Raw genomic sequence first — 27,410 nt, forward strand, 5'->3', positions numbered from 1 at the left:
CGATGGGCTGGGGAGTGGGGGTGGGCAACGCAGCAGGAAGCTCGGTCAGCAGGTGACCCTGCCGGGTATTGTGTTTCCCTGTAATATTTCCACCCCCGTTTCTGTGGTAACCTTCCCTGGGGGACCCAGGCTCTCGGGCTGCAGGAAGGTGCCCCCAGACAGCCCCTTCCTTAGAGGCCTGAGTATTAGAGGAGGAGTTCCCAGGTCTAGCCACCACCCTAACCCTTTGGGCTCCCTGGGACCAGGCCTGGGAATCTGGGAGAGTGGTCTGAGTGAGCACTGACCTGCCAGCTGGGTGGAGGTCATTTTACATCTCCCAAGGGGAAGGGGAAGGGGAAGAGAGGCTCTGGGCTTTGGGGAGGGCTCTGGGCACCCTGAGTGGCTGGCGTCAGCCACTAATTCCCCTCATCTCATCTCTCCACTGCCCTCCTCTATCAGCCTTCTCCCCCTCTTCCCACCCACTGAAAGAGCATGCTGCCTGGGGCAAGGGGTAGGGGTGGGGGTGGCAGAGGCAGGAGGGATGTTTTCATTAGCAGAGCATAACTCCTTTGGTCCTGGACCCGATCCCAGAGACAAAATAAATTCAGGATAGCGTCTGTTTAGTGTGGGTATACATGCAAGGGGTGTGTGTGAACACTAGGTGTGTGGTGGGTGCATGTGTCCCTGGGCTGTGTATGTAGATGTGTGTGGTTCTGTGGCAATGTGACCCATGCTGCAGCTCCGAGTTGGGTGTTTTTTGGAATATTCATATGTATGGTAAAGTCGTGTGAGATCTGTGCAGTGTGCACTTTTTGCAACTTATGGCTCTGTGTGGAGTATATGGACATGTTTGGGGGCATCTACACGTGGGCAGGAGTGGCTTTTTAATAGTTGTCCAGTTCTTGGTTGAAAAGCACCATCTCAGCCGTGGTCCTCAAATGCCAACTTCTGGGCCATTTGCTTCAGAGTGACTTGGGGAGCGCATAAAGATCCTCAGGCCCCACTCCAGACCTACTCAGTCAGAATCTGCAGGGATGGGGCCTGGGAATCTGGATTTCAACATGCGCCTCAGGTGAGTCTGGTGTGCAAGGCTGTGTTTGAGGACCACCACTCTGGGCCAACCCCTTCATTCTTTCTTTGGAAGACACTGAGACCCATGGAAGGTATGAGGCTTGCCAAGGTCACAGGGCTATTAAGAGGAAGAACCAAGACAAACTCAACCCTTCAAGCCCTGTCCAGGAGAGTCACCCATGCATCCCGGGTGGGTGCAGGTGCATGCACATCCATGTCAGTGGAATGGAATGGGCCAGATGGGGCTGGCATGGGTGCTGACTGGGGCCTCCTCTTTCCCCTGGGGTCCTAACCTTCCTGATCTTTCTCTTCTGGTGACATCCTGCTTCCTCCTCTCTGAGGGAAATCCTGAAACCGCTGAACAGCAACCCTAAAGGCGCTGTTGGGAAACCGGGAGCCCCATTTACTAAACCAGTCAGCTGCTGCTTCATTCATTAGGTACTTGTGGAGCCTTGCTGTGTGCCTGATACAAGGTGAACACACAGGCAGAACTTCTAACCTCAGGGAACTTCCACTCTAGTGGAGGAGACAAACATTAACAAGTAAGCAAGTAAAGAAATGAGTGTATGTATATAGTTACACATTTTGATAAGCCCTCAGAAGGAAATGAACCTGGTACAGCAGTAAAGAATATCAAGATGGGGCTTCTTCAGCTGGGGTGGCCAGGGTAGACCTCTCTGAGAAGGAGACATTGAAGTCTTCTCACCTCCCCAGGCTAGAAGTGAGCCCTCAGTGCCTCTGAGCCATGCTTGCAACCTGCCTGGAGCCAGATGGAGTACCTGGGCAGAGGGCTCCAGCTGAATTGCCAGCCTCTTGCTTGGCATGGACGGTAGCAGGGTCTTCTCTCCTCAGCAGCCCCCAAACATTGGCAGAGGAAGACAGAGGAGGAGTGGAATAGGGCTGAAATTGAGGCTCCTCCATTGCTTGAGGGTGCATACTTTTTCCTTTACGGGGCCTTCCTTCCTGGGAACCCGCTGAGTGCAGGGCCTAGTGGGAAGAGGCAGACTCTCTCCAGGAGCTCTTAAGCCCCACCCCATTCCAGACCCTCCTGCCTCACCTTCCTCCCACCTCATTCCTTTCCTCCCCATCTCCCTACCTGGGGAACTCCTGTGCCAAGTCCCTCCTCTCCGGGTCTAGCCTGGCTGCCTCTGTGGCCACTGGGATTTACCTGGCTCAGGAATCACTGAGGAGAGAGGGTTGGGGCTCAGAGGGGCTCTGGGCCTTGGAAAAGAGGACAGAACCAGAAAGGAGGGCTGGATTTGGAGGGAGGGGCCGGGGCCGGAGGTGCTGAGTGCAGCCGAGCAGGGGCCCAGGGCAGGGGAGAGGGTGAGGATGAGAACCTGGGCCCAGGCCTGGCCTTCTGCCTGGGTTCTCCAGCATCCCTCCTAGGTCCTTGGACCAGAGGGGCAGATGGGTCTGGTTCAAGCAGCCAATTCTATGTAATGCTAGGAGGACAGCCACTCCCACCCCTCCAGTACACCTGCGGCCCTGCCCCTTGACCTCTTTTAGGAGGTTAATTTTCACATCAGCAACTTGGGCTGTGAAGTTCCTGCACTGGGCCAACAGCATTCACACTCTTACCCCCAGCCTCTTCCCCAGGTAACCTCCCCTGGGGGACCCAGGCCTGCAGGCTGTAGGAAGGTGCCCCCAGACAGCCCTTTCCTTAGAGGCCTGACATCAGGAGGAATGGGAAGGCAACTTCCCCTAAGGAGAAGCACCCTGGGCTAAACTCAGCATCCCCACCCCTCCACACCACTTCCTTTTACTTCCACATTGCCTGCAGAAATTGGAAACCCTTGGTCGTCAGAAAAACCTTGACTTGGGGAGCCTGGCCTTGCGCTCCGGGTTCCTCATTCCCCGTGGGGAGCCTGCCTCGACTCCCTGCAGTGCCCTTTCGGAGCAGCCTCACTCTGGCTCCTGCAGCAACCCCAGCCTGTGAGGTCCGAGGCACCCCACCCCCGCCCCGCTCCCCAACTCCCCAGCTCCCAGGATGGCAGGGAGAAGTGGGGCAGGCGGGGAGCGGCAGGTTCGGAAAGAGTCCGGGGCGGGGGAATTCGGCGACTGGCTTGTAACCGTCTTGTTTTGCTTGCCCCACAAGCCGGCACGTCCGGGGCGCCCGCTGCGCCCTTCGGGGCGTTCAGGTTCTAGGACTGCTCTCAGGATGACAGGCTGGTGGCACCCGGTTGGGGCAGGGGGTGGGGAGGTGAAGGGGGGAGCCCCAGGCAAGGGGGAGCTGGAGAGTTAAAAATAGCAGCAGCCGGGTTTCGGTTAGCAAATGTGGAGGCGGGGAGCTGGAGGCGGGGCGGAGGGCAGGCAGTGTTTGCCCGCCGCACCGGGTTGTGTTTCCCCGAGTCCCATGAGTGAGTCATGGTGGAGACACTGATGAGGTGCCCGGCACAGCACCCCCACCCCCACCCCGCCGAAGCGACGCGGAGGGGCTGAGCGCAGGCTCCAGGAAGTCCGTTTTCATCTCCCGGGTTCTAGAGCCTGGAGGGAAGGGTGCTAGCGCAGGATGGGAATTTCCTTCCCAGGCCTTTAGGGCCGCCTTGAGAGTTGGGCCCAGGGGATTTTGTGATACAGGGGAAATAGTGTGGGACTCCCAGTAGGAAGACCTGGGTTTGAATCGTAGCCAAGGCTGCCGAGGACCCTAAGCCTTTGAAGGGGATTTTCACAAATGCATATGTAAGCACTTTGCAGAGTCGAAAGCACCCTGTAGATGTTAATTAGCACCTTAGACTCTACCTTTTCCAAGCCAGGCAGAAGGGCCTTCCTGTAAGAACACAGAGAGAGTCTCTATTTCTTGGCAGAATCCCTTTCTCTTGCAAACAGCTAAGTGTGACCTCGGGCAAATTGCTCTCTGTACTTCAGTTTCTTCATCTCTAATATGAAAATAATAATAGTGGCAACCGTCATGGAGTTGCTATAAAAGATTAAAGGAGCTGATGTAAGTAAAGTCACACCATGCCTGGCATGAAATCAGTGCATGCTAAATATTCATCATTATTATTAATGTTATTGTTCATATTTTTAAAGGTCAGGGAGAGGGAATGTTGAAGACGTGAAGGAACAGAAACTGGGCTCAGCCCCAGTTCACAGGAAAAAAAAAAAAATCAGGCCAAATTCCCTGTTCCAGAATTCTCCACCCATAAGGGCCTGGGACAGCAGCAAGAGTCTATAGCCAGAAGTCACAGGGTGGACCCCTTCTTCTCTCCTTTGACCCACCTCCCCCAGCCTCACCCAGTGAGCAGGACGGGGAGGACCCAGGGCCTCGAAGCCAGCTGGCACTGCGGAGGGGCAGCCACGTCAGCCTGGGAGGGTCTGGGCCGGGACCGCCCCTGAAGGCCCCGATGTGGAATACCTTGGCAGCATCTGCCGGGTGACCTTTGTTTTAGCCCCTCCCTGGCAGCTCTTAAGAGGCCAAGGAGGGATGGGAAGGTCAGTGATGTCAATAGCATCTATTCCCAGCACAGCATCCCTGGAAGAGGCATGAAGCATTTCTTTCAGGAAATGATCATTATTCAGCCTACAGGCATTTATTAAGTAAGTGCTGACTTTGTGCCCAGCTCTGTGCTAAGCCCTCTGTGTGGTGATTCGGGAGAAGCAGAGCACACTAGGTTGTAAGTAACGCAGCATCTTGGGGACTAAGGAGTCCAGGACCGCACGGAGGGTCAATGGAAGCCCCGTGACCCCGTTGTCACAAGAACCTGAGGTCTCAGCTTGACTTTGCTACAGAGGTGGCTGTGCCATCTTTATGTATGTGTGTGCAAGGACACGTATACATATGTATGATGTTTTGTTATTACAGAGGCGGCTCACGTGCGTTGTAGATAATCAAACAATACAGACAAGCAAAAATAAAAAAACAGCATTCAGAGGCCACTACCATAATCCCTCAGTGCCTCTGTTTCCATTGGCTCATATGCCCTTATATATTGTTCTTTTTACCAAAATGGGATCACGTCATATGTGCTGTTTTTTCAGTCGGTGATCTCCACTTTCGGTGATGGTAAATTTTCATCTCTATTGCCTGGTTGGCCTGGAATTGTCCTTCACAGCTGGTTTGTCTAAATCTGTATCCAGGACCACGCATCTGGCTGTTAAGTTCCTTGAAGGCCGTATAAGCGCCCTGGCTGGATTTATGATCCGGAAAACACTCCTGCTGGCCACGTCTCAAGGACAGCTCTGGCTGTGGAAGGGACGAGGTCACCTGGAGAATCTTCCCAACAGACCTCTGCCATCCTCCAAAAATAACAGGCAAAAGGAGAGGGCTACTAGGGCGCGAGAGGGGTGGGGACCCTGGGGGCTCTGCCGTCATCGATATTGATGAGGTGACCCAGGAGAGCCAGCCTTCAGAGCTTGTTGTATTCATGGGCTCGTGTCCGTGATGCCTGGGTTTGCCAGGTTCTTACTGAGTGTTCCACCCCCAGGACATGGAACAGGTCCTCGTCTTCACAGTGGCTCTGCCTTCCCCTGTCCCATGTCCAGGGGTGCCCCTGGTCGTTTGGCTGTTTTCCTTGTCCACAGGAGCCTGCTGTGAAGGTGGGTGCTCTTTCTGCCTGGGTGGGTGCCTCCACCCCTTCCAGCTGCCCATCTCTCCCTAGGACAGTTCGTGCCCAGCCCCTGGGTAACTTGCTCTGATTACACAACCTGCATTTGACGCAGGGCTTGACGGCGTCCAGTGCTTCCGCACACGGCCGTTGATTCTCCACAGCAGCCCCGTCAGGTTGCTTGTTTGGTTGTACCCTGTTTGAGGCAGCTTACAGGAAGCAATAAAAAGGCAAGATGTACATTTAAAAAGCAGGGAAGATATAAAATGAAAAAGGAAGTGAAGATGGAGTGGTAGGGGTGGGGTGGGGGAGCCCCCTTTGGGGGCACACAGCATGTGATGGGCACAGTGCAGAGATTATGAGCTCTGGTTTTGTTTTTGTTGCTGTGGCTGTTTGGGATGGAGCCTCAAGCAGTAGCACGTTCTGTGGGAACGTGCAGGTGCCAGCAGGCAGGCCCAGGCCTTCAGGTGGTAGGAGCACCCTGTGTCCCATGGCACCCCCCCCCGGGCAGGCAGCCCCACCTCTGGGCCTCCGTGGCCTCTGCAGCTGACCAGGAGATGGACTGAACTGGTTGTCCACATACATGAGGGTGGCGATTATGAACTGAGGTTCTGGAGTCTCAGCAGTTCACTTACTATCTGTTTCTTAACCTCTCTGAGCCTCAGTTTCCTCATTTGTAAAATGAGGATAGTAACAACATCAGGGTTGTTGTGAGGACTAAATGAGGTAGTACAAGTCAGGTGCTCAGCACAGGAGCCAGCACACAGTAAGCACTCAGTACATGCTTGCTTATTGTTACTATTGTTATTATTATAATGTAAACATCTCCCTGGCAGTCGTGGGAGTGGGCCGAGTGGCCTTGGGGGTGGCACAGGGGAGAGGAGCCAAGGAAGGCACATCTCCAGGCTCCCTGTGCACCTGAGAGGAGCAGAACCGGCAGGCGGCAGGAGCAGGGTGCAGGGGGAGGCAAGGTCTGGCCAAGGAGGGCCCAGAAGCTGAGGGAATCACGGGGAGAACAAGGGAATGAATATGAAACCTCCAAGGGGAGAAAGAGTCGTTGTGAGAGGCAGCCCCGGGGCGGTGACCATGCTTCCTGTTGGGGCAAGCGTTGGCCCTTGAGAAAGACTGGCTCGAGCTGGCTGCTAAGAGGGAGCAGCTGACCTGAGTGGGGCTCCAGGGGTTTCAGGAGGGGGGAGAGGGAGAGAGGAAGGCAGAAGCTGACAGAACTTAAACTCTTATCCCCATGTTACAGATGGGCCCTCAAATCTTGACGGCTCAGGATGTTTTGTTTTTGATAGGAAAGATGGTGGTTAGACATCGTGGTGAACTTCCTTTCTCAGGGATTGGAGATACTGGAGCAGGGGAGTGAGGGCAAACGTGTAATTTCTGTCTTTGAGGGATTTCAGGACCTTAGAAGTCCTACGGCAGACTGGACTAGGGGACTGAGACTAAGGAAGCCTGTCAGCTTAGGAAATCTCTCCTCGGCAGGAGGAGCAGGCCTGGCTCTTAGGAGAAGGCTGTGGTGACAGGAAGTGGATGCAGGCTCTCTGGGCCTGCCACTCTCAGGAAGTAGCTGTGCCCTCTGCTTCACAAAGGGCAGACAGGGGAGGCTGAGTGGTGGTCCGAGAGGCCCTGGGAGGTAGGCCAGGCTTGGAGGAACTCCTGTTTTCCTTTGTCAGAGGATAGCAAGGCTCGCCAGAGAACGCCAGGCCCAGGAGTCGACAGCCACATGCAACTCAGGTTCCAGCCGAGTGTCCTTCGGTGAGGAGAGGCTGCAGTTTCGAAGAGGGGACCTGGGGTTGGGGGGACGAGGAGCCAGGGAGGATGCTTTCCCACCCCCAGGGAGCTCGAGCTGCTGCTGCCATGGTTACATCTGCTTCCTGTTTGATTCATCTCAAACAGCAGAAGGGGGCGGGGTGGGGGGTGGGGAGGGAGACTGGCTCCAGGCTTAGGCCACCACTGCGTGGGGCTGTTTACAACAGCCGCATGTGGGATTCCCAGAAAGAGACTCCAAACCGGACATCCTGCGGCTGCAAAATACCCAGGTGTCAAGAGCTAAAAATAGCTGCCACAGGGCCCCAGCCACCCAGAAGTGGTGGGGAAAGGGGCCTGCTCTCCGCAGAGGCACGAGGGCTGGCATTGCAGCCCTCACGTCTAGCCTCCTGCCTGGAGCTCGGCTGCGGAGCCTGCAGAGCTTTTCTGTCCCTCGCCTTGGACCGACAGAGGCCTTCGTCTGGGCAAGCACGACCCGCACATCCCCACTCGTCCCTGGCTGCTTACCTGTGAGCTGAGCCACTGCGCCGATGGGTAGCTGGCCCCTCTGCCTGCACAGAAGGGAAACGGTACAGCTTGCTTCGAGATGCTAATAAGAAAGCTTTGGAAGGACTTGAGGACCTTCTAGAGAAAGGATATGGCAGGGCATGTGAGAGCAGGAAAAACGGGGCTGATGCCCTGGAGACTCTAACCTGTGGCCAGCCCCTGATTCCAGACAGGATGGGCATGCAGCCCCAAGTTGTTGCTTGGTTTTCATGAAGTCAGCTGCTGCTGTAAGGAGTTCTTCTGGATGGTCTTCACAGGAGCTGTAGCTGAAATAGGCAGTTTATACCCTCTCACCTGTAGCAGGGCTGGGGTTTTCCGCTGCATGGTCTCTATGGGGCTGTGCTATTTAGCGCCTTTCCCTTTGCCCCTCTAGGTCCCACATTTGCCCTTCACCGTCTGCCTGTGGGGAGCGGAAGTGCTGGGAGAGGTGCAGTGGAGTGTAGCAGTTGAGAGCACGGATTTTGGGGCCTGATTGCCTGGGCTCGAGTCCCAGCTCAGCTGCTTCCATGTTATGTGACCTCAGACGGATTATTTAGTGCCACCACGCCTCGGTCTACTCATCTCTATAATGGGGATAAAAATAGTAACCACCTCAAAGGGTTGCCATGAGGGTTAAGTGAGTTTAATATAAGGCACATTGTAAAATGTTAGCTTGAGACAATTCAGGTGGAAGAGAAAGAAAAGAGAGTTGGGCAAGGCTGGAGATAAGAGATGGGGTAGGGGGGATGTTTGGGAGGAGAAAATGGATTATGGTAGAGGAGGGGAAGATGCAATGAATAATTGGGGCCAGACAGTGGATGCTTGTGCCAGAGGGGAGGCTGGGGACAAGGACAGGAGGCAAGCTGTAACATTCGCTGCCGTGGAGGGAACCCTTCCTGTGTGCCAGGTGCGTCACACACAGCGTTACCCATGTCAGATGAACCCTCCTGAATAGATATTCATATCCCCTTATTACAGATGGGGCAGCCCAGGCTTGACCAGGGTGAACCGTGCCCCAGGTTCTCCCTGGCAGGCACGGATGGGGTCAGTGTGTGAATACAGGCCCCTGTGACGCAAATCCAGTGTCCTCCCTGCCATGTACCTTCACTTCCATGACAGTTTGCGGCCTGCCAGGCTTCATGTGGCAGGGGTTTCCAGCCAGCTTGCAGCTCCCTGGGTTCTGGATAAATCTGAGCAATAAGCAGTTTAGGGCAATATAGAGAATTTCTGGAAGGCACGCAGGCAACTGTTAAGAAGGATTGATTCTAGGAAAGTGAGCTGGGAGTCTGGGATGAATGAGAGGCTTACTTTTTGTTTCATACCTTTTGGGGTGCTTTGAATTCTTTGTACCTGCAGGTAGTATATGTTCTAATTTTTTTTTTTTTTTTAAATCATGGTCTGTATTTTAATCTCCTTAAAAGAGATAACCATGTTCATTCATATTTCCATCCCTTCAACCTCTGGGTCAGTGACCTCCATGGAGATACTCGGTACCTGCATCTGGGAGTGACTTCTTGGGTTCCTCCTCTGGTCTGCCCTGGCCGGGCTGTACCGCTGGCCTGGTGGGTGCCAGGGACCTAGTCCCTTTCCCTCTCTCTTTTCTTCTCTGCAAAGTGAGAGTGCTGGCCTGAGTGATCTGTAAAGCCCTCTCGGCTCCTAACGTTCTCAAATTCTGCGATCTGAATGCCTGGAAGAAGAGCTCCTCCTGCTCTCAGCCTCTGTCTGTGTCAGACTCCTGGCAACCTCGATGTTCTCTCTCATGTGGATTTATTCTGGGGTCTTCTGAAGGAGCCATTTCACCTCCAGTTTCCATCTTTTCTGCCAGTCTCCATGTGGAGTCGAGTTCTGTCCCACTTCTGTCAGGGAAAAAGAACCAGAGGCTGAGACCTGGGGTGTGACAGGAGTTAGCCCTGAGCCCGAGCCTCTGGCCTCCCCCCGCTGCCTGCTCTCCTACCTGCCGGGGCCCAGGTCTCCTGCCACTTCCTCTTCAGGGAGAGCCTCAACAAAGACACTGAAGGCGTCCAGAGGGGGCTTCTGGGTGGCAGTGTTGGGGGAGTCCCATCCCCCAACAGAGGGCCTGAGCGCGGGGAGAACAAACAGGTGGCCAGCAGATCTGAGGTTCTAGGCTGCCGAGTGCAGGCCCCAGCGCAAAATCACAGCTGCTGGGCAGGGAGCACCAAAACTGGGGCCTGGGGCCGCAGGGTCGGAGCTCTTTGGTTCTTGGTGAGATGGGGGGCTCTGGTTTGGAAAGGTGACTTGGTAGGCCCAGGTGTCCCAGTGCCAACTGGGCTGCCTCTTAAGCCTGACTGCAGTTACTGCCAAAGCAAGTAGGAATGGGGGTAGCCGGTATTCCAAAAAGAAGGAGAATTCCCTGGCAGAGGGCTGTCTGGAGAAGGCTCAGCCTAGTGTTCTTAGGCCCTTCAGTCTATTTACTCTTCTCTTATTTTATTTTGATCTGACACCAAATAACAGTAACAGCCCTTGAGAGGGGTGGTGAGGGCTTAATGATGAGAGAGGTCCCCAAACTCAAACGAATTGGGTTTAGGTCAGCCTTCTGATTTTGGATCAGCCACAGATGTCCCTTTCCTCTCCAGGACTTATTTTCTCCCTCTGGGACACAGAGATTGGTTCACCAGGTCCTCTCTGTTGCTCTGGGCTCTTTTGAACTCCTTGGCTTCCTGCACAGAGCCAGGGAGTGGAGGGAGAAGCAGAAATGTTTCCAGGAATTGCTTTTGGAAGTAGTCCCTGTTGCCAACACACACATGCACACACACACACACACACTCACACGTACACACACACCACATGCACGAGTGCCTGCAGGCACACACAGCTTTTGTTAGCAGAGTTTATATCATAGATCATCATCACAAAACGTCCTTTTTGGGCCTGGTAACAAATACTACTCAGTTCAGGGCCATTAACTTTTCTCTTATCCAGAGAGTGCACGGTGTCCGGAATCCGTGGTTACCAGGGAAGCGAGGCGCAGAGAACCTGGCTCTGCTCCCAGGTTTGAAGGCTGCTGACCAGCCCACAGGCTGGTCCCAGCAGGCAGGGACTGGGTAGGGTGGAGAGAAGAGAATTCCCAGAGGCAGGGATTGGAGGACGGGGCACTCTAGGCCTGATGAGGGTCTCTGGGAGAGGGCCCTGGACCCTGGTTCAGAAACCTCTTTTGGGGGAGCAGGTCCTGCAGAAGAAAGAGGAGGTTCTAAGAAAGCCTGGGGTGGGGGTAGGGGATTACTCTGTCCTGGGGAGAGGAGTCTGCCTCCGGCCTGAGTGTTCCTTGGGGCTCAGAAGCCTTGAGAAATATCCTACAGAATGCCCTAGGCAGGCGGCCAGGAGAGAGACACCATGTTCCATCCACCAGTTCCTAAGGGCCTGCTGTGTGCCCAGCAAGGTGCCAGGTGCAGATGGGCATAGCTCACACGAAGCCACGGAGACCACGATTAGTGGAGCGTTGAGGCGCTGGACACTGAGCGAATGCACCAGGCAATGCGGAGAGGAGAGGTCAGGATGATGGGCTGGGGCAGAATTTGAATAGGTGGAGAGGCATTTTCCAACCAAACTTTGTCATCCAAAGCTTGGGGCACCAGGGTGTTTGAGGGTGGTTGTGGGAGTCTTCCCTTGCCTGGAGTCGACCTCCTCCAGCCATGCCTGCCTGCAGGGAGTTCTGCTTTCTCCATTTCTGGAAGGAGAACTGCGGCTGCCCCTGAAGCATGGACCCATAAGAGTAGCAGATTGTCCTTCAGAAAAGAACCTTTCTGCCCCATGTCTGGCCTGATGAGGGTCACGGCATGCCCTAATACCCCCTCCAGGTTGCCTCTGAGTCTCCCCTTGGTCCTGAGCTGGAGAGGCAGAAGGGGAAGAGTGTCTGTCTTGAACAAGTGGCCTCAAAAATCACCTCTGTCTTCTCCCACGTCAGCCAGCCTCTGGACTCCCCGTCGCCTCTGCTGCTGAGCAGCTCTGGGCTCTGCCTCGGGGATGGGAGGGCCAGGGCTGGGCTCAGGAGCCTGGGAGAGGAACGATTTGTATTTCAGGCCAGCCAAGAAAGGGGCTGAGGGGTCTCTTCGCTGGGAGAATGGAGGCAGGAGGGCACGCACTGGATGGGGCAGTAGAAGGAAAGGGTTCCCCACTATGGGAGCCTCAGCTTGCACCCCAGACCCTGCCCTTTTACAGCTCCGATTCCCCTTCCAGTCTAGGACCCAGTCCCACTACTGCGGACCCTCTTCCAGTCCCACCTGCTCCCTTCTCCCACCTGCAAAGACCCTGACTGAGACCAGCTCCCGCTTCCCCAGGTCTGCTCCACGCCTCGCCCTCCTGGCACCTTTCCACCCCCTCCCCGCCCCCGCTTTCCCACCTCTGGCTCCACCTCCTCTCCCCAGCCCTCTCCTTTCCCTTCTGGCTATGAGAGCCTGATTTGGCCGCCCAGAGACAATTATATCAACCACATCAAGGCTGAGGGCATGGTTGGGGTGAGCTGGGGCCTCTTGAGTGTCTTGCTGTGACCCAAGCTCAAATGGGGTGAGATATCTTTTGGGTCACTTGGTAAGTTGGATGAGAAAAACAGAGCTGGGAATCTGGGAATCCTTCTCAGCTGGTGTGGCAGTTTGAGGAAAGGAATGAGGTGGGAGTCTTCTTTCGGTTGGCATGTGGCAGCCCCTGGTTTGGGGGAGCTCAAGCTGGAGTGGGGTCGACTGGAACTGCAGGGAGCACACGCGGCTTGGCTGCTCCCCCTTCCCCTGTGCCCTCCCTGCAGCCTCTTCACTCCAGCTCTCTTGTCTCTGCAGATGGGACCCAGGTGAGCCCGGGCACCCACTTTCCCTGTCCCCCTGGCAGAGGTAAGAGGCTTGAGGGAGACCGTGGTTGGGAGTGGCCGATGAAGGATGGAACGAACATGAGAAGGGCAGGAAGCCAAGGGATCAGAGAAGCAGGGTTGCCAGCTACACAGGCAGAGAGTTGGGAGACTGGGGTTCCAAGGGAGGGGGTGAAGCTGGGGTCCCACGGGGGGATGGATGAGGAGCAGGGATGCAAGAGGCAACTCTGGGTCCAGGAAGCACAACAGGAAAAGGGAAGACAGGCTGTTCTTTGCTCTTCTTGTCCCTGCTGGGTATAGTAAGACAGGAAGGAAGTTAGGAGCTAATATTTATACTCAGGCCTCTGGTGGGAGGTGTCTTCGTGTTTGGTTCATCCAGTCCTCATACCAATCCTGCACGGTGGGCATGGCAGCCCTGGAAGGATGGGAAGGTGCCTGGGTGGCAGGGGAAGGACCCTTCCCCTCGCTACATTCTCTTGGGGTTCCTTGCCCCTCACCTCCGTTCCCTCTGCCGGCCCAAGCCTTCTCTGTGTGAGGGTGCCCTGGGGAGGGATCTCGGGGACTCCCTGCTGCTGCTGTGCCCCAGGACATGCCTGTGGGGCCAGGTCTGCAGTGGGTGAGGGCCACCCCTTCCTCCTCGTGAGTAAATGTCCCCTGAGGGCTACTGAGTGCAGGTACATCTTGGCTTCAGTGCTGGCTTTCCGAAAGCTTACAGGCAGGTTGGGGAGACAGGATACACTGGTCACAGATGGAATATGTGATCAGTGCCAAAGGAAGGGGTGGCTCATGCGTGAGTTCATCCATTCTTCCAGGAAACCTCAGTGAGCTCCATCTCTGCACCTTCCTGGGCATTTCCGGTCAGGGAAAGTGGGATATGGATATTTATTCATTGATGCCACCCTATTTATTGATTGCCTGTCATGTGCGAGGCACTATTCGAGGTGCTGAGGCTAATGAGCAGTGAGCAAGCCCAAGTCCCTGGCCTGTGGAGCTTAACTCAGCCGTGGTCCCTGCCCACGGGTGCTTCCGGTATCCTGCAGCAGCCAACATGATCCAAGTCCAGGAGAGGGAGGCACACTGGGCTTTGAAGAAAGGGTAGGATTTGGAAAAGTAGAATGGAGGGGTGACAGTCTGAGCAAAAGCTGAGGAACAAAGGTGCATGGCCCAGAGACTGGGAGGGAGCTGAGGACTGAGGTGCAGGTTCATGTCGGATGGAGAAGACCAAGGTGAGAGAAGCTGGGTTAGGACCAATTGTGGAGCCCCTTGAATGCCACATCACCCCTGAGAGGCGTTCCCAGGGTTTCAGGCAGGGCCTCTCCCATCTTCCCAGCAGCTTTCGGCTCTGGGTTCCTGGGCAGTGCTAGGGTGAGGGGCAGGGCCAGGGAGCTGCTCAGAGTGTATGCATGGCTAGAGCTGCTGGCCTCGGGTCCAGGTGGCCCTTCCTGGGGCAGGATCATGTTGGCATCAGAGGTCCAGACTGAACCAGATGAGAAGATGGATCCCTTAGATGGACGCAGGAGGTGTGGGCATCAAAGGCACGCTTTGCCTGCTGGCCGTTGCCGTGGGGCCGCATCCGGGTACACAGCCATCACCTCCGATCTGTTGATGTCCGGAGGGCCACAGCAGGCGCCTTGCTCTGATGCTCTCTTTCATCTCCCAGCCAGAGAATGTGAGAGCGGAGTGCCCCTTTGCCTGGTGAGAAACCCCCATGCAAGTCCCATGGTGCCTTAGAGTCAGTGGGAAAACAAAGCATCGGCCCTGGCAGGAGCAGATTCCGGGCCCAAGCTGAGCAGCCTTGGACAGGTCCCTCCACTTCCAAGCCTCAGTTTCCTCATTTGGGAAAACAGAATAGTAATACCTGTCTCCTAGGGTGTTACGGGGGTGAGGTGAGTTTTGACACCCTCATGGAAATGCACTGCAGATACTAAGATCATGGTTAGTCACGGTCAAGCTGGGCCTGGAAGCCATGTTTCCTTCCCAGAAGCACAACCTGTGGCCGCCCCACTGGGGAGTGAAGGGGACCTCTCTGGAATCTGTCCCAGGGCAGGCCTGCTCCAGCCACCACCAGCTTCCCCTGGATCCTCCCCTGTGGCAGCCCTACCTCTGAGCATTTCTCGGTGTCTCCGCCCACCAGGGTGTGCTGGCACAGAACCTGCTCTGGCAGCTTGTTATAAATAGCACCTGCATCCCTGGCCTTGGCAAGGTGCACCAGGCGTGGGTGCAGTGGACACTTGAGAGGCAGCTGAGCCTGCCATCCTCACCACGCCAGGCCCAGAGCTGGCTCGGAGGGCGCCTGGGGGCAGGCTCTGTGTCCACGTGGGCCCTGAGAGCTCAGGGACCTGCCCTGAGATCAGGGCTATGCAGCCCAGGGTTGCTGGCCAGGGCTGGCTGTAGGTTTAAGGCATTGTTCTTTATCCCGTGACCCCGAATAGAGTGTGGAGGTGGCAGCTCTGAGAGGAGCCCCTGAGGGCTTGGAGGCTGAACAAAGTGGGCTGTTTGCCTGCCTGCTCGCTGCCTTTGAGCCGAGCTCATTAGAGGGCAGCTGAGCCAAATCCTCTCATTCCAGAGGGAAGAAGGAAGGGAGAGGGCAGGGCCCAGAAAGAACCACCAAAGGGCTGGCAGCCATCACGAAATCCCTGTAGCCCTCAGCCCCAGGCCTGGGGAGGCACCCTAGTTAGCGGAAAGGCCCTGCGTGTGTGGATCTGACCGCTCAGTTGAACACCACCAGCGGTAGATTGGAGCCGTGGACAGTTTACCGGACCTTTCTCCTGGGTAAAATGGAGTTGATAATACCACTACTTTGCAGGACCTTGGCAAGGATGAAAAGGAAAAGGTCCCTTGGGGGTGTTTTGTCATTATTAAGTGAGCTCGAGGGAGACCGATGAGGCTGTCACTGTGCACCCTGCAGACAAACTTTCCGGCTGACCCTGCCCTCTCCGTGTCCTCAGGCTGCTGCCCCCCACCCCGTGCAGTCACGCCAGGCCCTCAGCCCCAGCCCATGGATCTGCGGGTGGGCCAGCGGCCCCCAGTGGAGCCCCCCCCGGAGCCCACTCTGCTGGCCCTACAGCACTCCCAGCGCCTGCACCACCACCTCTTCCTGGCAGGCCTACAGCAGCAGCAGCGCTCAGTGGAGCCCATGCGGGTGAGGAGAGGGCTCCCCGCCCATGTGATGCCTTGAGCCCAGGCCCCCAGCCCCCTCTGGCCCCTTCAGCCTCCCCAGACCCTAGTCTCGGCCTCTGCCCACAGATCTCAATGGATACACCGATGCCTGAGTTGCAGGTGGGGCAGCAGGAGCAAGAGCTACGACAGCTTCTCAATAAGGACAAGAGCAAGCGAAGTAAGGAGATGGAGCCCCCCTCTCCTCCCCCAGCCCGGGGTTCCAGGGGCCTGCCCGTGTGTGCCTGTGAGGGTCACAGTCTGCTGGGTCTCCCTCTGCTTGCCTGGCGCTGCCTGTGGATGCGTGCAGGTGGGCGTGGATGTCTGGAGGCTTCACGGGAGGGGTGGGCCCCCCGGCTTGGCTCTTGCCCAGAGACTCCCTGGGACATCTTCTTCCAGGGGTGTGGATGGGGCACCTGGCAAAGAATGTGCTGGGGAGCCGGCCTGTCCGCCCACCCCCAACCCACTCATGGCTCTTCGCCCCTGTAGGCGCCGTAGCCAGCAGTGTGGTAAAGCAGAAGCTGGCAGAGGTGATACTGAAGAAACAGCAGGCTGCCTTAGAGAGGACAGTCCACCCCAACAGCACCAACGTTCCATACAGGTAACTCCTTCATCCGCCCCTCCTCAGGCCCCTGCTAGCCCCGTCCACCCTATTTATACCTGTGAGGCTACACACATCTGCCCCCTTTGTCTCCCCAGCTGCCCATCCCCTGGCCCTCACCCTTCACTTCTAAACATAACACCCCCTCCTGTAAATCCCTCTCCCACCTGACACCTGCCCTCTTATCATTAATGACCTCTCCCTGCCCCAGTGGAGGCCCTTCCTCCCTACACACACTCACACTCGCACTCATACATGCTGGCTTTCTTTTTCCAGACACTTTCTGTCTTTACACTTTCCCCTAAGCACACAAATGTCCTGGTTCCTAAAACGGGTTCTTACCCCAGGAGAGGAACAGTCCCCAGTGTCCAGCCCCCACCCAGGCCCTCCAAGAGCCCTGTTGTTGGCTGCTGGGGAGGAGAGAGGGCCCCAGTCCTGCTGGGCCCACCCCGCCCAGCCCTGTAACTGCTTCCTCCCCTGGGAGAGGCAGAGGCAGTGGAAGCAGGGCCTGTGCTCAGGTGGGTGACCTGGAGGCTGGCGGGCTTGATGGTTTTAAGCACGCTGGGCAGCATCAGGGTGCTGCTGGGCCTCTGGGCATGCCCACCCCTCTGAGGCGTCTTGGCCCTTGCTCCACAGAACTCTAGAGCCTTTGGAGACGGAAGGGGCCGCCTGCTCCATGCTCGGCAGCTTTCTGCCTCCTGTTCCCAGCCTACCCAGTGACCCCCCGGAACACTTCCCCCTGCGTAAGACAGGTGAGCTGGCCCAGTGGGCAGGAGCCCTCCCGGGGGATTAAGGGGCAAGGGCCTTGGAAGGCAGGTGGGGAGGAGTGTGGAGGGGTGGAAGGGCCTGCTGCGGGCTTCCTCTCGGGCTCTGCCTTGTCTTCCCGTAACCCACAAGAGGTAACTGGAGTGAGGGGCCAAAGGGCGGAGACAAGGAGGGTGGGCACCGGGCCCCGGGTAAAACCGGTGCTCCCCGCAGTCTCGGAGCCCAACCTGAAGCTGCGCTACAAACCCAAGAAGTCCCTGGAGCGGAGGAAGAACCCCCTGCTGCGGAAGGAGAGTGCCCCCCCTAGTCTCCGGCGGCGGCCTGCGGAGCCGCTCGGGGGTGAGGGCCGGCGCGGCTGGGGGGTGGGCCCCCTCAAAGCTGGCTGGTCCCATGCCTCTGGGTCGGGTCCCCCCCAGTTAGGGACCCTGTGTGTGGTTGTGTCCTACGCACAGGTGCCTGGCCAGGGGCGCCAAGTTATGGCTGCAACCCTAACTCCGTGGGCTAAGCTGGCATCTGCCCCAAAGGAGGGCCCCTTTCAGCAAATTGCCCAAGGGTGCCCTGTGGGTGGGTGGGTGGCCTGCCTTCCTCCCCCCCCCCCTTCTGGAAAGGAGCAGGAAGCAGAGGCTGCCCAGGAGGACGGGGGTTTGTTCCTGGGCACTGGGGAGCAGGGGGCCTGGCTCTGCCTCCTGCCCACCGCTGGTCTGCTGTCTCTGACCATGCTTCCCTCTTCTCCCCCACCCTCAGACTCCTCCCCCAGTAGCAGCAGCACGCCCGCATCAGGCTGCAGCTCCCCCAATGACAGTGAGCACGGCCCCAACCCCGTCCTAGGCTCCGAGGTAAGGCCTTGCCAGGCCCGGGCTCTCGGGGAGGCAGTTCTGAGGCTCAGCCCTTCGCAATCAGCAGCCCGGCTAGGGCAGCCCTCACCAGAGCCCCTGGGTGTTCTGGGAAAGGTGTGTCCTGGGTAGAGGTTTGTGCTTCGGGGTGGAGGTAGAGGGCGGTGACCCCCTCGCCCTGCTCCCCATGGCAGGCGCTCTTGGGCCAGCGGCTCCGGCTGCAGGAGACCTCTCTGGCTCCGATCGCCTTGCCGACAGTGTCCTTGCTGCCCGCAATCACGCTGGGGCTGCCTGCCCCGGCCAGGGTGAGTGGCTGGGGCACCCTTCCCTCCGCTCCAAGCTCCCCCAGCTTCTTTCACTCCCAACTCACTCCCTGCCCCTACCACCTCTCCCCACTCACCTTCTCTTCTTCCCTCTCCTGGAATTCTTCTCCCCTGTGACTTCTCCCTGCCTCTCCCCCAGGCCGATGGTGACCGCAGGACCCATCCGACACTGGGCCCTCGGGGGCCGGTCCTGGGGACACCCCATGGTCCCCTCTTCCTGCCCCCTGGTCTGGAGCCCGAGGCTGGGGGCCCCTTGCCCTCTCGCCTGCAGCCCATTCTCCTCCTGGATCCCTCAGTCTCCCACACCCCCCTGGTGACTGGTGAGTCCCGCTGCTTCTCCAGGGAAGGGCTGGATCCCTGCACTTGGGAAGTAGCCAGTCCTTCCTGCCTGCTCTCCAGCCACCTGCCCTCCAGTGCACCTCCCTGCCGAGTCCCCCCCACCCCACTCCCTCGCTTCCTTCCACTGCTCCCTGGGGTTCCCTCCTTATGCCCCACCCCCACCCCACCCCAATTCTTTACAGTGCCCGGGCTTGGGCCCCTGCCTTTCCACCTTGCCCAGTCCCTCCTGACCACTGAGCGGCTCTCTGGGTCAGGCCTCCACTGGCCACTGAGCCGGACCTGCTCGGAGCCCCTGCCCCCCAGCACCACCACCCCCACCCCGCCGGGCCCCCTGCAGCCCCGTCCGGAGCGGCTCAAACCTCATGTCCAGCTGATCAAGGTGAGGAAGATGGTCGGGGAGGTGGTGAGGGGTGCTTGCCTGGGCTCCTGGGGGCTGAAGGAGGGCTGGGTCCTGGAGGGGAAGGGAGGGAACTTGGCTCCGGGAATCAAGAGCCACACAGCCGCTGGAGTCCTGGCAAGATGGGCGGCCCACCCAGCACAGCCCACCATCCCCTGCCCCACCCTCCTCACCCCTGCCCAGCTTCTCAGTCCCTGCATTTCCCCTCCCCAGAGGCCAGCCAAGCCGAGCGAGAAGCCCCGGCTGCGGCAGATACCCTCGGCTGAGGACCTAGAGACGGATGGCGGGGGAGTGGGGCAGGTGGTGGACGACGGCCTCGAGCACAGGGAGCTGAGCCATGGGCAGTCTGAGGCCAGAGGCCCTATTGCCCTCCAGCAGCACCAGCAGGTATGGTGGTGGGTGGGTGCCCCTTGGAAGGAGCAGTCAGAAGACTGTGGTGCCTGGGATGAGGTGGGGAAGGCAGGGAGATGTGATGTCAGCACAGGGACAGCTCTGGGACCCATGGCTGCCCTCCCTAGATCCTTGGTGCTACATCCACACCCCCAAGCAAATGCAACACATGCGCATGTGCACGTGTACAATACATGCAAACATGCACGCAGTGCGTACATACACACGCAAACATGCACACATAACATGCCCATATGCACACACGCCTCCCAGCAGCCTGCCAGTCTCAGGGTGAAGCCGTGTCCCTTTACCAGCAGTGAGGCTGACCTTTCCTAGAGCGTAGGACTTCTCCCCCATGACTGGGTGTCCTGTATCTGGGAAGGTGGCTAGAGCGAAAGGTGGGTCAGAGCCAGGCCCGAGCACCATAGCACTCTCAGGTAGGACCCAAGCCCCGGGAGCAGTCCTCAGCCACGCATTGGCTCATGCAGGCCCATGCTCCTGAGTGGCTGCACGGTCCTTGGATTTGGGGAGCTCTTGGTCTGAGCCAAGCCCCAGGCCCCAAGAACCTTCTCACTGGGGTCTGGCTTTGGAGCCCCAAGTGTCCAGGTAGCTCCTGTGGAACTGGGTGGTCAGTCTGGGGTCCAGACCTTTTGGGGCCTGAATGGGACAGCGTCAGACAGTCCAAGGCCAGGCCCCAGCAGGGAGGCAGGGTTAGCGGCATCCTGGAATCTCTCCTGAAAAGGGGGGCCTGCCTGGAGGTTTGCAAGACAGCAGGCAGAGGCGGGCGGAGCAGGTTCCTGAGATACCAGAGGCTGAGGCCCCCTCTCTCCCTCAGGTGCTTTTCTGGGAGCAGCAGCAGCAGCGACTGGTGGGGCGGCTCCCCCGCGGAGGCACTGGAGACCCACTGCTGCTCCCCCTGGCCCAGGGCGGACACCGGCCCCTGTCCAGGACTCAGTCTTCCCCAGCCGCGTCTGCATCGCTGCCTACCCCAGAGCCCGCTAGCCAGGCCAGCTCAGAGAGCCCTGCCCGCACCCTGCCTTTCACCACGGGTAAGACCTGCACTAGAATGGGGGCAGGAGAGAGGGGCTGAGGGGCAAGTCTGATTGTGTCATGGTGTCACTCGGGACAGTTTAGAGACCCTAGAGCACCCTCTCGATCTTGTTAGGACCCTCCACTCCTCCTCAATATCCCATGGAGTAGGTGGAGTAGCTGGTTAGTCTCACCGTAGGGATGAGGAGACTGAGACCCTGGAAAGCTAAGGTGACAAGCTCACATCAAATGCAAGCTGAAATCCAGGTCTTCCGGCAACTAGTTCAGTGCTTTATTAAAGTGATCATTATTGTTCTTCTGCTTAGGAACATATTTCAAAAGTATTAAAGAAATTTTGAAAAATAAAGGAAAGCCCAAGAATAAAGGAAAAGCCACCCATCAATGTCCCATCACCCAGAGACAGCCACTCCTAAAAATTGCTGTATTTCAGTCCATTCTCTGCTCTAGTTGTGTGTCCATGCACAGACCCCTTACACATAACTCTACTGCATACACAGTTAGGAACATTCTTGTCGTGACTGATCCTCAGACACATGACTTTCATAGTATTTCATGGCAGCATTTTTATTTTTACTCCAACATTGCTTGTGAATTGGGCACTTAGATGCTTACTGGGTTTTCCTCTTTTCAACTTCCTTTTTTACAAATCTCTACTCATCCCTGGGCTTATTTCCAGAGGATCACTCTTGAGGAGTGGCATTCCTGGGGCAAATGGTGTAAGCATTCTGAAGGGTCTTGATACCCTGAGTTGTAACGGAACTGCCTTCCAGAAGGGTTGTGGCCACCGACCCTCCTGCAGACACTGCAGGGTCCTCCCTGGCGGCTTCCCAGTGTTGTGTGCAGCTGCAGGTCAGGCGGGGCCAGCCACTTCCCAAAAACGGCATTTGTCTTCTCACGTGGCCCGGTGTCACTGTGAGGCATCCCAGCTCCCTGGTTTGAGGTTTCCTAAGAATTTTCCCTCCTCTTGCCCCTCCTTGGTAGACTTTAAGGGGCCAGGACGTGTGGTGTGAGCCCCCTGACATCAGTCTTTGTTTGTTGGGGCTCTGGGCCCTTGAGGGCAAACTAGATGTTTGGGCCACGTGAGGAGTCTCGGTGGGGCAGGGAGGCCTGGCTGTGCAGCAGGCCTGTTAGTGGGGGCTGTATGGTTGTATCATGGGCTTGTCTGGGGTGTGCATCTGGGTGTGAAGAGCTGGGGTGTTGGGGTGTGCGGGCGCAAGGGGTGCCTGGCCCGGTGTGGGTCCCGGCGATGATTCCTGCTGCCGGCAGGGCTGGTCTATGACTCGGTGATGCTGAAACACCAGTGCTCCTGCGGAGACAACAGCAGGCACCCAGAGCATGCTGGCCGCATCCAGAGCATCTGGTCCCGGCTACAGGAACGGGGGCTTCGGAGCCAGTGTGAGGTGAGGAGGCCGGGGGTGGGGGCTGTGCAACTGGAGGTCAGAGCCATGGGGAGGAAAGGAGGGGGGCAGCTCCCGAGCCAGTGTGAGCTGAGGGGCCAGTGGGGGCGGTGGTTATGGCCAGAAAGGGGTGAGCAGGGGCTCAGGAGCTCTGTGGGCCTCTAATCCCCTCCTCAGTGTCTCCGGGGCCGGAAGGCCTCCCTGGAAGAGCTGCAGTCGGTGCACTCTGAGCGGCACGCGCTCCTCTACGGCACCAACCCGCTCAGCCGCCTCAAATTGGACAATGGGAAGCTGGCAGGTAGGGGCTCGGTGCTGCCTGGCATCCCCCGAATCTCCCCTGGCTGACTCAACTCTGCCACGGTCCGGCCTCCATGTCCCACACTCTCTTGTCCCTGCTCTGCCCCTCGCCTGCCTTCCCCCACTATCTAAGAACTGGGCACTCCACCCTCTTGGGCCATGCCTCCCTGATCTGCCCAGATCTCAAACAAAAGCTACAAATTCAGGAAAAGGATGCCCACCTCAGCATTCTGCTCATCCCCACTCCAGCTGGCCACCCTGGTCCCCCTGCGGCCCACCCTCACCTCACCCCACATGGTTTCCCCTCCCTCCACACCATAACCTGGGACCTTTATCAGGGCCTCTCGCTCCCTGCCAGGCCTGAGCAGTCCCACTCACGCAGGCTGGGCCTCTCCCCACAGGGCTCCTGGCACAGCGGATGTTTGTGATGCTGCCCTGTGGCGGGGTTGGGGTAAGTGCCTGGGGCTCTGCAGCGGGCATGGCCAGGGGCTCTTGGATCTCTTCCCTTCGGTTCTCCCAGGCCCAGCCCTCCCTTCTTGAACTCACGGTTCCGCCAGGCTGGGTGGGCAGGGGGTTTCCCATGATGCCCACTGCTGGCAGGAATCCCCGCTGGGGTACGAGCCCTTGTGAACTGACCATCCTTGACCTGTCAGTGTCTCCCGAGCATGGAGCCCAGTGCCTTGCTCTTAGATGGTGTTCAGTAAACGTTGAGGGAGACAGTGGATTTGAGGCTCAAAGGGCAGGGCCAAGATTGGCGCTTGGGGTTGTCTCCCTTTATAAGAGAGTGGTCAGGTCTCCACTGGCCGTTCCACGCCAGCCCCCAGGCTGCTTTGCCTGCCGTGAAGTGGGCCTCTGGGGCAGGGTTGGGGCACCTCAGGTCAGGCCACAGATGTGGGTCTGCCTGGTATGGGATTCTGGTGGTGCTTCTGGTGTCCTTGGTGATGCAGGCACTTCCCCTGCCCCAGGACCTCCAACCCCCCAGCTTTGCTTCCTCACTCCCCACCATTTGGGGAGTTTCTGCCTCCACCAGTGGTGCTCTCTGTGCCTAAAAAGTCCCTGCAGTGGCTCCTAAGCAAGGGGTGTCGAGGCAGGGGATGGAGGCCGAGTTCTTGAGGGACGAGGGGAGCCGTAGCTGGTGGGAGGGCTGAGTGGGAGCCAGCCAGTGCCCTATTCACAACTTCCCATTTCTTGCCACTTTCTGATTTTTCCAACTGTTGTTGCTTCTGTTTTCTCCTCCCTCCTCTCCCTCTGTCTTTCTCTCTCTCTCTTTCTCCAGCCTCTTGCGACTCTCTCTGCCTTCCTCGCCTCTCTTGGTCCGCCTCGCCCTCCCCATCTCCCCACCATGCCCCCCGGCCCCTCCCTAGCCTTGAGGCCCAGGGACTGGGTTTGGGGGGCCTCCCAGCCTGGGCTAGGGGCCTTGAGTGGAAGACAGAGGTGCAGACGGCCCCTCCGGCTCCGACCGTCCCGCAGGGCCCGAGCAGTGGCAGCTGGGGCTTAAAACCCCCTCCTGGCCCAAACCCCAATCCCGCCCAGGTAACGCCATGCCCCCTCCCCGGAGCGGGGAGGCAGGCGTGAAGCTGCCGGCAGAGTGCTGGCCAGACACGGGCTGGTGCTGGGACCTAAGCTGGGAAGGAGGAGTCGTGTTGGGATTGGGGGTCACAGGAGGCCTTGCCTTTGGGCGGTGGGGCACTGGGGAGGCAGCGCAGTCTGCCCAGCTCCCTGCCCCTGGGCTTCTGGCCATGGGGTGGGCACTGTCCGAGGGGCCCCGCTCCTGCGGAGAGCCCTGGATGATGTGGGTCCTGACTCTGACCCCCACAGGTGGACACTGACACCATCTGGAACGAGCTGCATTCCTCCAACGCGGCCCGCTGGGCTGTTGGCAGTGTCACGGACCTCGCCTTCAAAGTGGCTTCCCATGAGCTCAAGGTAGGAAGTTTGGGTGGAAGGTGGGCAACCCATGGAGAAGTCCAGACCCAGAACCCCAGATGCAGCTGCCTGTGACCAAAACTCTCCTTCTTGGATATCGTCATGGAGTTTTGGAAGGGAAATCTAGGACTCTGGGGACCGGGTAGAGATTTAAAGCCTCAGCACAGGTTACTTAGTTCCCAAGTCAAGCCATGGAGACCCTGGACCTTCGGTTTCTGAAAAGGACAGGGCCATGATCATCCAGGGTCATTTAACACAGATCTGCCTTGTGGCTGTGGGTGACTCACGGAACTTCGCTGGGCCTCCGTGAGTTGGTAAATCGATTCTGTCTGGCACCGAGGCTGTGTAAACCAAGTTGGTGCCCATGTTCGTTTGCTCTGGGCTGAGCACCTTACAGGGCTTTGTCCTCAGGTCTATTGTCAGAAGTCCTGTTGTTTCGGAGCTTGTAGCCCAAGGTGGTCAAAGTGTCCTAAATATCACAGCTCTTGAAGTGGAGCGTTGCAGTTAAGAGCTCAGGCCTGGTCTTTGCATCCCGGCTCCAGCATTTACAATCAGGCAACTTCTGACGAGTCACGTAACCCACCTAAGCTGCAGATTTCTCCTCACCCGTAAACTGGAGGTGATAACAGAGTTTACCTCCTGAAGATGTGAGGATGAACGCCAGCGTTTATGAAGTACTTAGCATGGTGCCAGGCACATCGTTTTGCTCAATAACCAGTAGCTGTGGTTCCTACAGAGCAGAGGACGCCAAGCAAGGGATAAAGGGGGCTGAGCAGTGGGGACTTCAAATCCAGCCTAGACGTGGTCCAGCGTGCCAGCAGTGGCCTCTCTGTGGCCCCTTCTCAGCAGAGCTGCCCGGGACTGGAAGAGGCCCATGCAGATGTGGGTCCTAGATCTGGCAGTTTGGCTGACAAGTGTTCTATCTGTTTCCAGAATGGTTTTGCTGTAGTGCGGCCCCCGGGACACCATGCAGACCATTCAACAGCCATGTAAGGCCTGAGGGGGGTCGGGTGAAGGTGAAAGGGGCCTGGGAGGAGTGGGGGTGGGGGCGGGTCTCCTCCTCCTTCCTCTGGACCTTTTCCTGGGGCAGGACTGAGCCAGGGGCTGCTGGAGAGAGGGGGCTGGAGAGGTGGGGCATGGGAAGGGAGTGGGCTGGCAGGACCTCTCTCCTCCTCCCAGGGGCTTCTGCTTCTTCAACTCCGTGGCCATCGCCTGCCGGCAGCTGCAACAACAGGGCAAGGCCAGCAAGATCCTCATTGTAGACTGGGTAGGTCCTGGTTCCTCGCCCTCTCAGATCTGGGGGGCCTGTGGGAGGAGCCCTGAGCCCGGCATCAGAGCATGTGGCTTCAGGTCCTAGCTCTGCGTTGATCTCCTTGAGCCTCAGTTTCCCCTTGTATAAAATGGGAGTAGAGATGACACCCACCTCACAGGGCTGTTGGTGTGTGCAAGTCTTCAGCCAAGACAATGTCCCACCAGGGACAGGAGCTCTCATTTGAGTGTTCTTTCAGCAGACTTAGTAATATCCGCATTTCTTCTACAGGTAGTAGTAATAACAATATTAGCAGGTAACATCAATGTATCACTAGTCACATCTAGACCCTGACAGTTTTACATATAATGTGTGCTGAAAAAATGGAGCACAGAAATTAAGTAACACAGTCCCACACCTTGTAAGTAAGGAAACTAGGATTTGAACCCAGGCAGGTAGCTCTAAACCATATCACCTCTGTGGATGGAACATTCCTAGCAGAAGTTGAGGAAAGTGGAGGAACTTTCCACACTTGAGCCCACACCTGGTCCTGTGAGTTACCAAGGAGAGGGCCACAGCTCTTTCTGGTGGGGCTGGGCCTCGTATACCTGCCCCTCTGTAACTGAGCTTGTTTTCTGATCCCCTGCATCCATCCATGACCTCACATAAGACACACTAGTGAGAGTTCCTGACGTATAAACCTGGACTCTTCCCTCTCTCTGCCACCAATACATCTCCCACACTTATTCACTTAATGCTGGCTGGCCTGTTCTCAGCACACCCCTTAAGACCTCGGGATGCCTCGTTGCCTTCAGGATCTCATATTATAGCAACCCCCACCCAACAAGTTCTCTCTTTATGTATACAAGGAGAGACTATGGCTCTGACGGGCGGATTCCTTGGGGTCTCTCAGCAGATTTGCTGAGGAACCCCAGTTTCCTGGCCCCCAGTTTAGGGTCCTGACCTATCCCAGCCTCTATCTGTCTGCTTTCGGACCTTCCCTGATCACTGCCCGTCTCCCTGCACAGGACGTTCACCATGGCAATGGCACCCAGCAAACCTTCTACCAGGACCCCAGTGTGCTCTACATCTCTCTTCATCGCCATGACGACGGCAACTTCTTTCCAGGCAGTGGAGCTGTGGATGAGGTAACTGCATATCAGGTCCACATATTCCAGCTCCATTGACTATCCCTCCTGGTAGTTTGCCTTTGTCACAAGTAGCTGTGTGACTCTGGGCAGACTGGTTAACCTCTCTGATCCCCAAGTTCCCCATCTGGAAAGAGAAGAGGCTGGATGAGCTGGTCTCGCGTGCTAACATCCTGGGACTTCTCTCCTGGCGCCCTGCTCTCGTCATGTCTCCCTTGCTTCCTGTTTTCCAGGTGGGGGCTGGCAGTGGTGAGGGTTTCAATGTCAATGTGGCCTGGGCTGGAGGTCTGGAACCCCCCATGGGGGACCCTGAGTACTTGGCCGCCTTCAGGTAAGTACTCTAGGGGCCCACGGGAGGCCTAGCCCAGTAAGGCCACCCTCTCTGGTCCCATCTCCAGTGCAAGGTTGGAAGTGATCTACTGGGGTGGGCCTTGTGGACGGAGACCAGAAAACGAAAGGTACAGTCAGTGGCTCTTGGGGCCTCCAGTCCCAAAGGGAAGACAGGACACACAGGCAAGAGTGAAAGCATCAAAAGGTATTTTATAAAGTTACACATTACTAAGAGCCAGTGTAGAAGTGAGTGCTGGGAGACGGACAGGGTAGGGTGAGCAAAGCTGCCACATTTACTCAAAGCAGGCTGCCTGGAGGAGGAGGGCTTTGAGCAGGAGAAGAGGAACTTAACATTGATGGAGATAAGGGAGAGCAGATGATGTCTACCCTGGGCCGTTACCTAAGACAAGCCATTCCGGAAGAGGGGCTCTGGGCTCTGTTCAGGAGCCCTGTATATATTTCACTCTGGGGGCCCTGCACTCCATTTGGGAAAAGAGAACC

General features: G+C 57.4%; 1 protein-coding gene across 6 annotated transcripts in view; it reads left to right on the plus strand.

The window, feature by feature from the left end:
• Positions 1-27,410, plus strand: part of HDAC7 (histone deacetylase 7) — a 34,359-nt gene that overhangs the window by 2,784 nt on the left and 4,165 nt on the right. The window contains exons 1-21 of one of the 6 annotated variants that reach the window (XM_037846522.1): positions 11,482-12,190; positions 12,683-12,693; positions 15,657-15,850; positions 15,955-16,045; positions 16,354-16,465; positions 17,102-17,217; positions 17,444-17,569; positions 17,975-18,066; positions 18,258-18,368; positions 18,526-18,706; positions 18,908-19,104; positions 19,336-19,509; positions 20,348-20,561; positions 21,829-21,962; positions 22,137-22,257; positions 22,658-22,707; positions 24,075-24,182; positions 25,116-25,171; positions 25,362-25,449; positions 26,460-26,579; positions 26,813-26,910. In XM_037846522.1, coding sequence (XP_037702450.1) covers positions 11,877-12,190; positions 12,683-12,693; positions 15,657-15,850; positions 15,955-16,045; positions 16,354-16,465; positions 17,102-17,217; positions 17,444-17,569; positions 17,975-18,066; positions 18,258-18,368; positions 18,526-18,706; positions 18,908-19,104; positions 19,336-19,509; positions 20,348-20,561; positions 21,829-21,962; positions 22,137-22,257; positions 22,658-22,707; positions 24,075-24,182; positions 25,116-25,171; positions 25,362-25,449; positions 26,460-26,579; positions 26,813-26,910 — 2,708 coding nt within the window. In that variant the 5' untranslated portion in view covers positions 11,482-11,876. Of the gene's footprint in view, positions 1-11,481; positions 12,191-12,396; positions 12,417-12,682; positions 12,734-15,656; positions 15,851-15,954; positions 16,046-16,353; positions 16,466-17,101; positions 17,218-17,443; positions 17,570-17,974; positions 18,067-18,257; positions 18,369-18,525; positions 18,707-18,907; positions 19,105-19,335; positions 19,510-20,347; positions 20,562-21,828; positions 21,963-22,136; positions 22,258-22,657; positions 22,708-24,074; positions 24,183-25,115; positions 25,172-25,361; positions 25,450-26,459; positions 26,580-26,812; positions 26,911-27,410 lie in introns of those variants that run through there. The other 5 variants (XM_037846523.1, XM_037846526.1, XM_037846525.1 and 2 more) reach the window with 5 other exon arrangements.

This window comes from Choloepus didactylus, chromosome 8 (genome assembly GCF_015220235.1).
Source record: "Choloepus didactylus isolate mChoDid1 chromosome 8, mChoDid1.pri, whole genome shotgun sequence".
Lineage (NCBI taxonomy): Eukaryota > Metazoa > Chordata > Mammalia > Pilosa > Megalonychidae > Choloepus > Choloepus didactylus.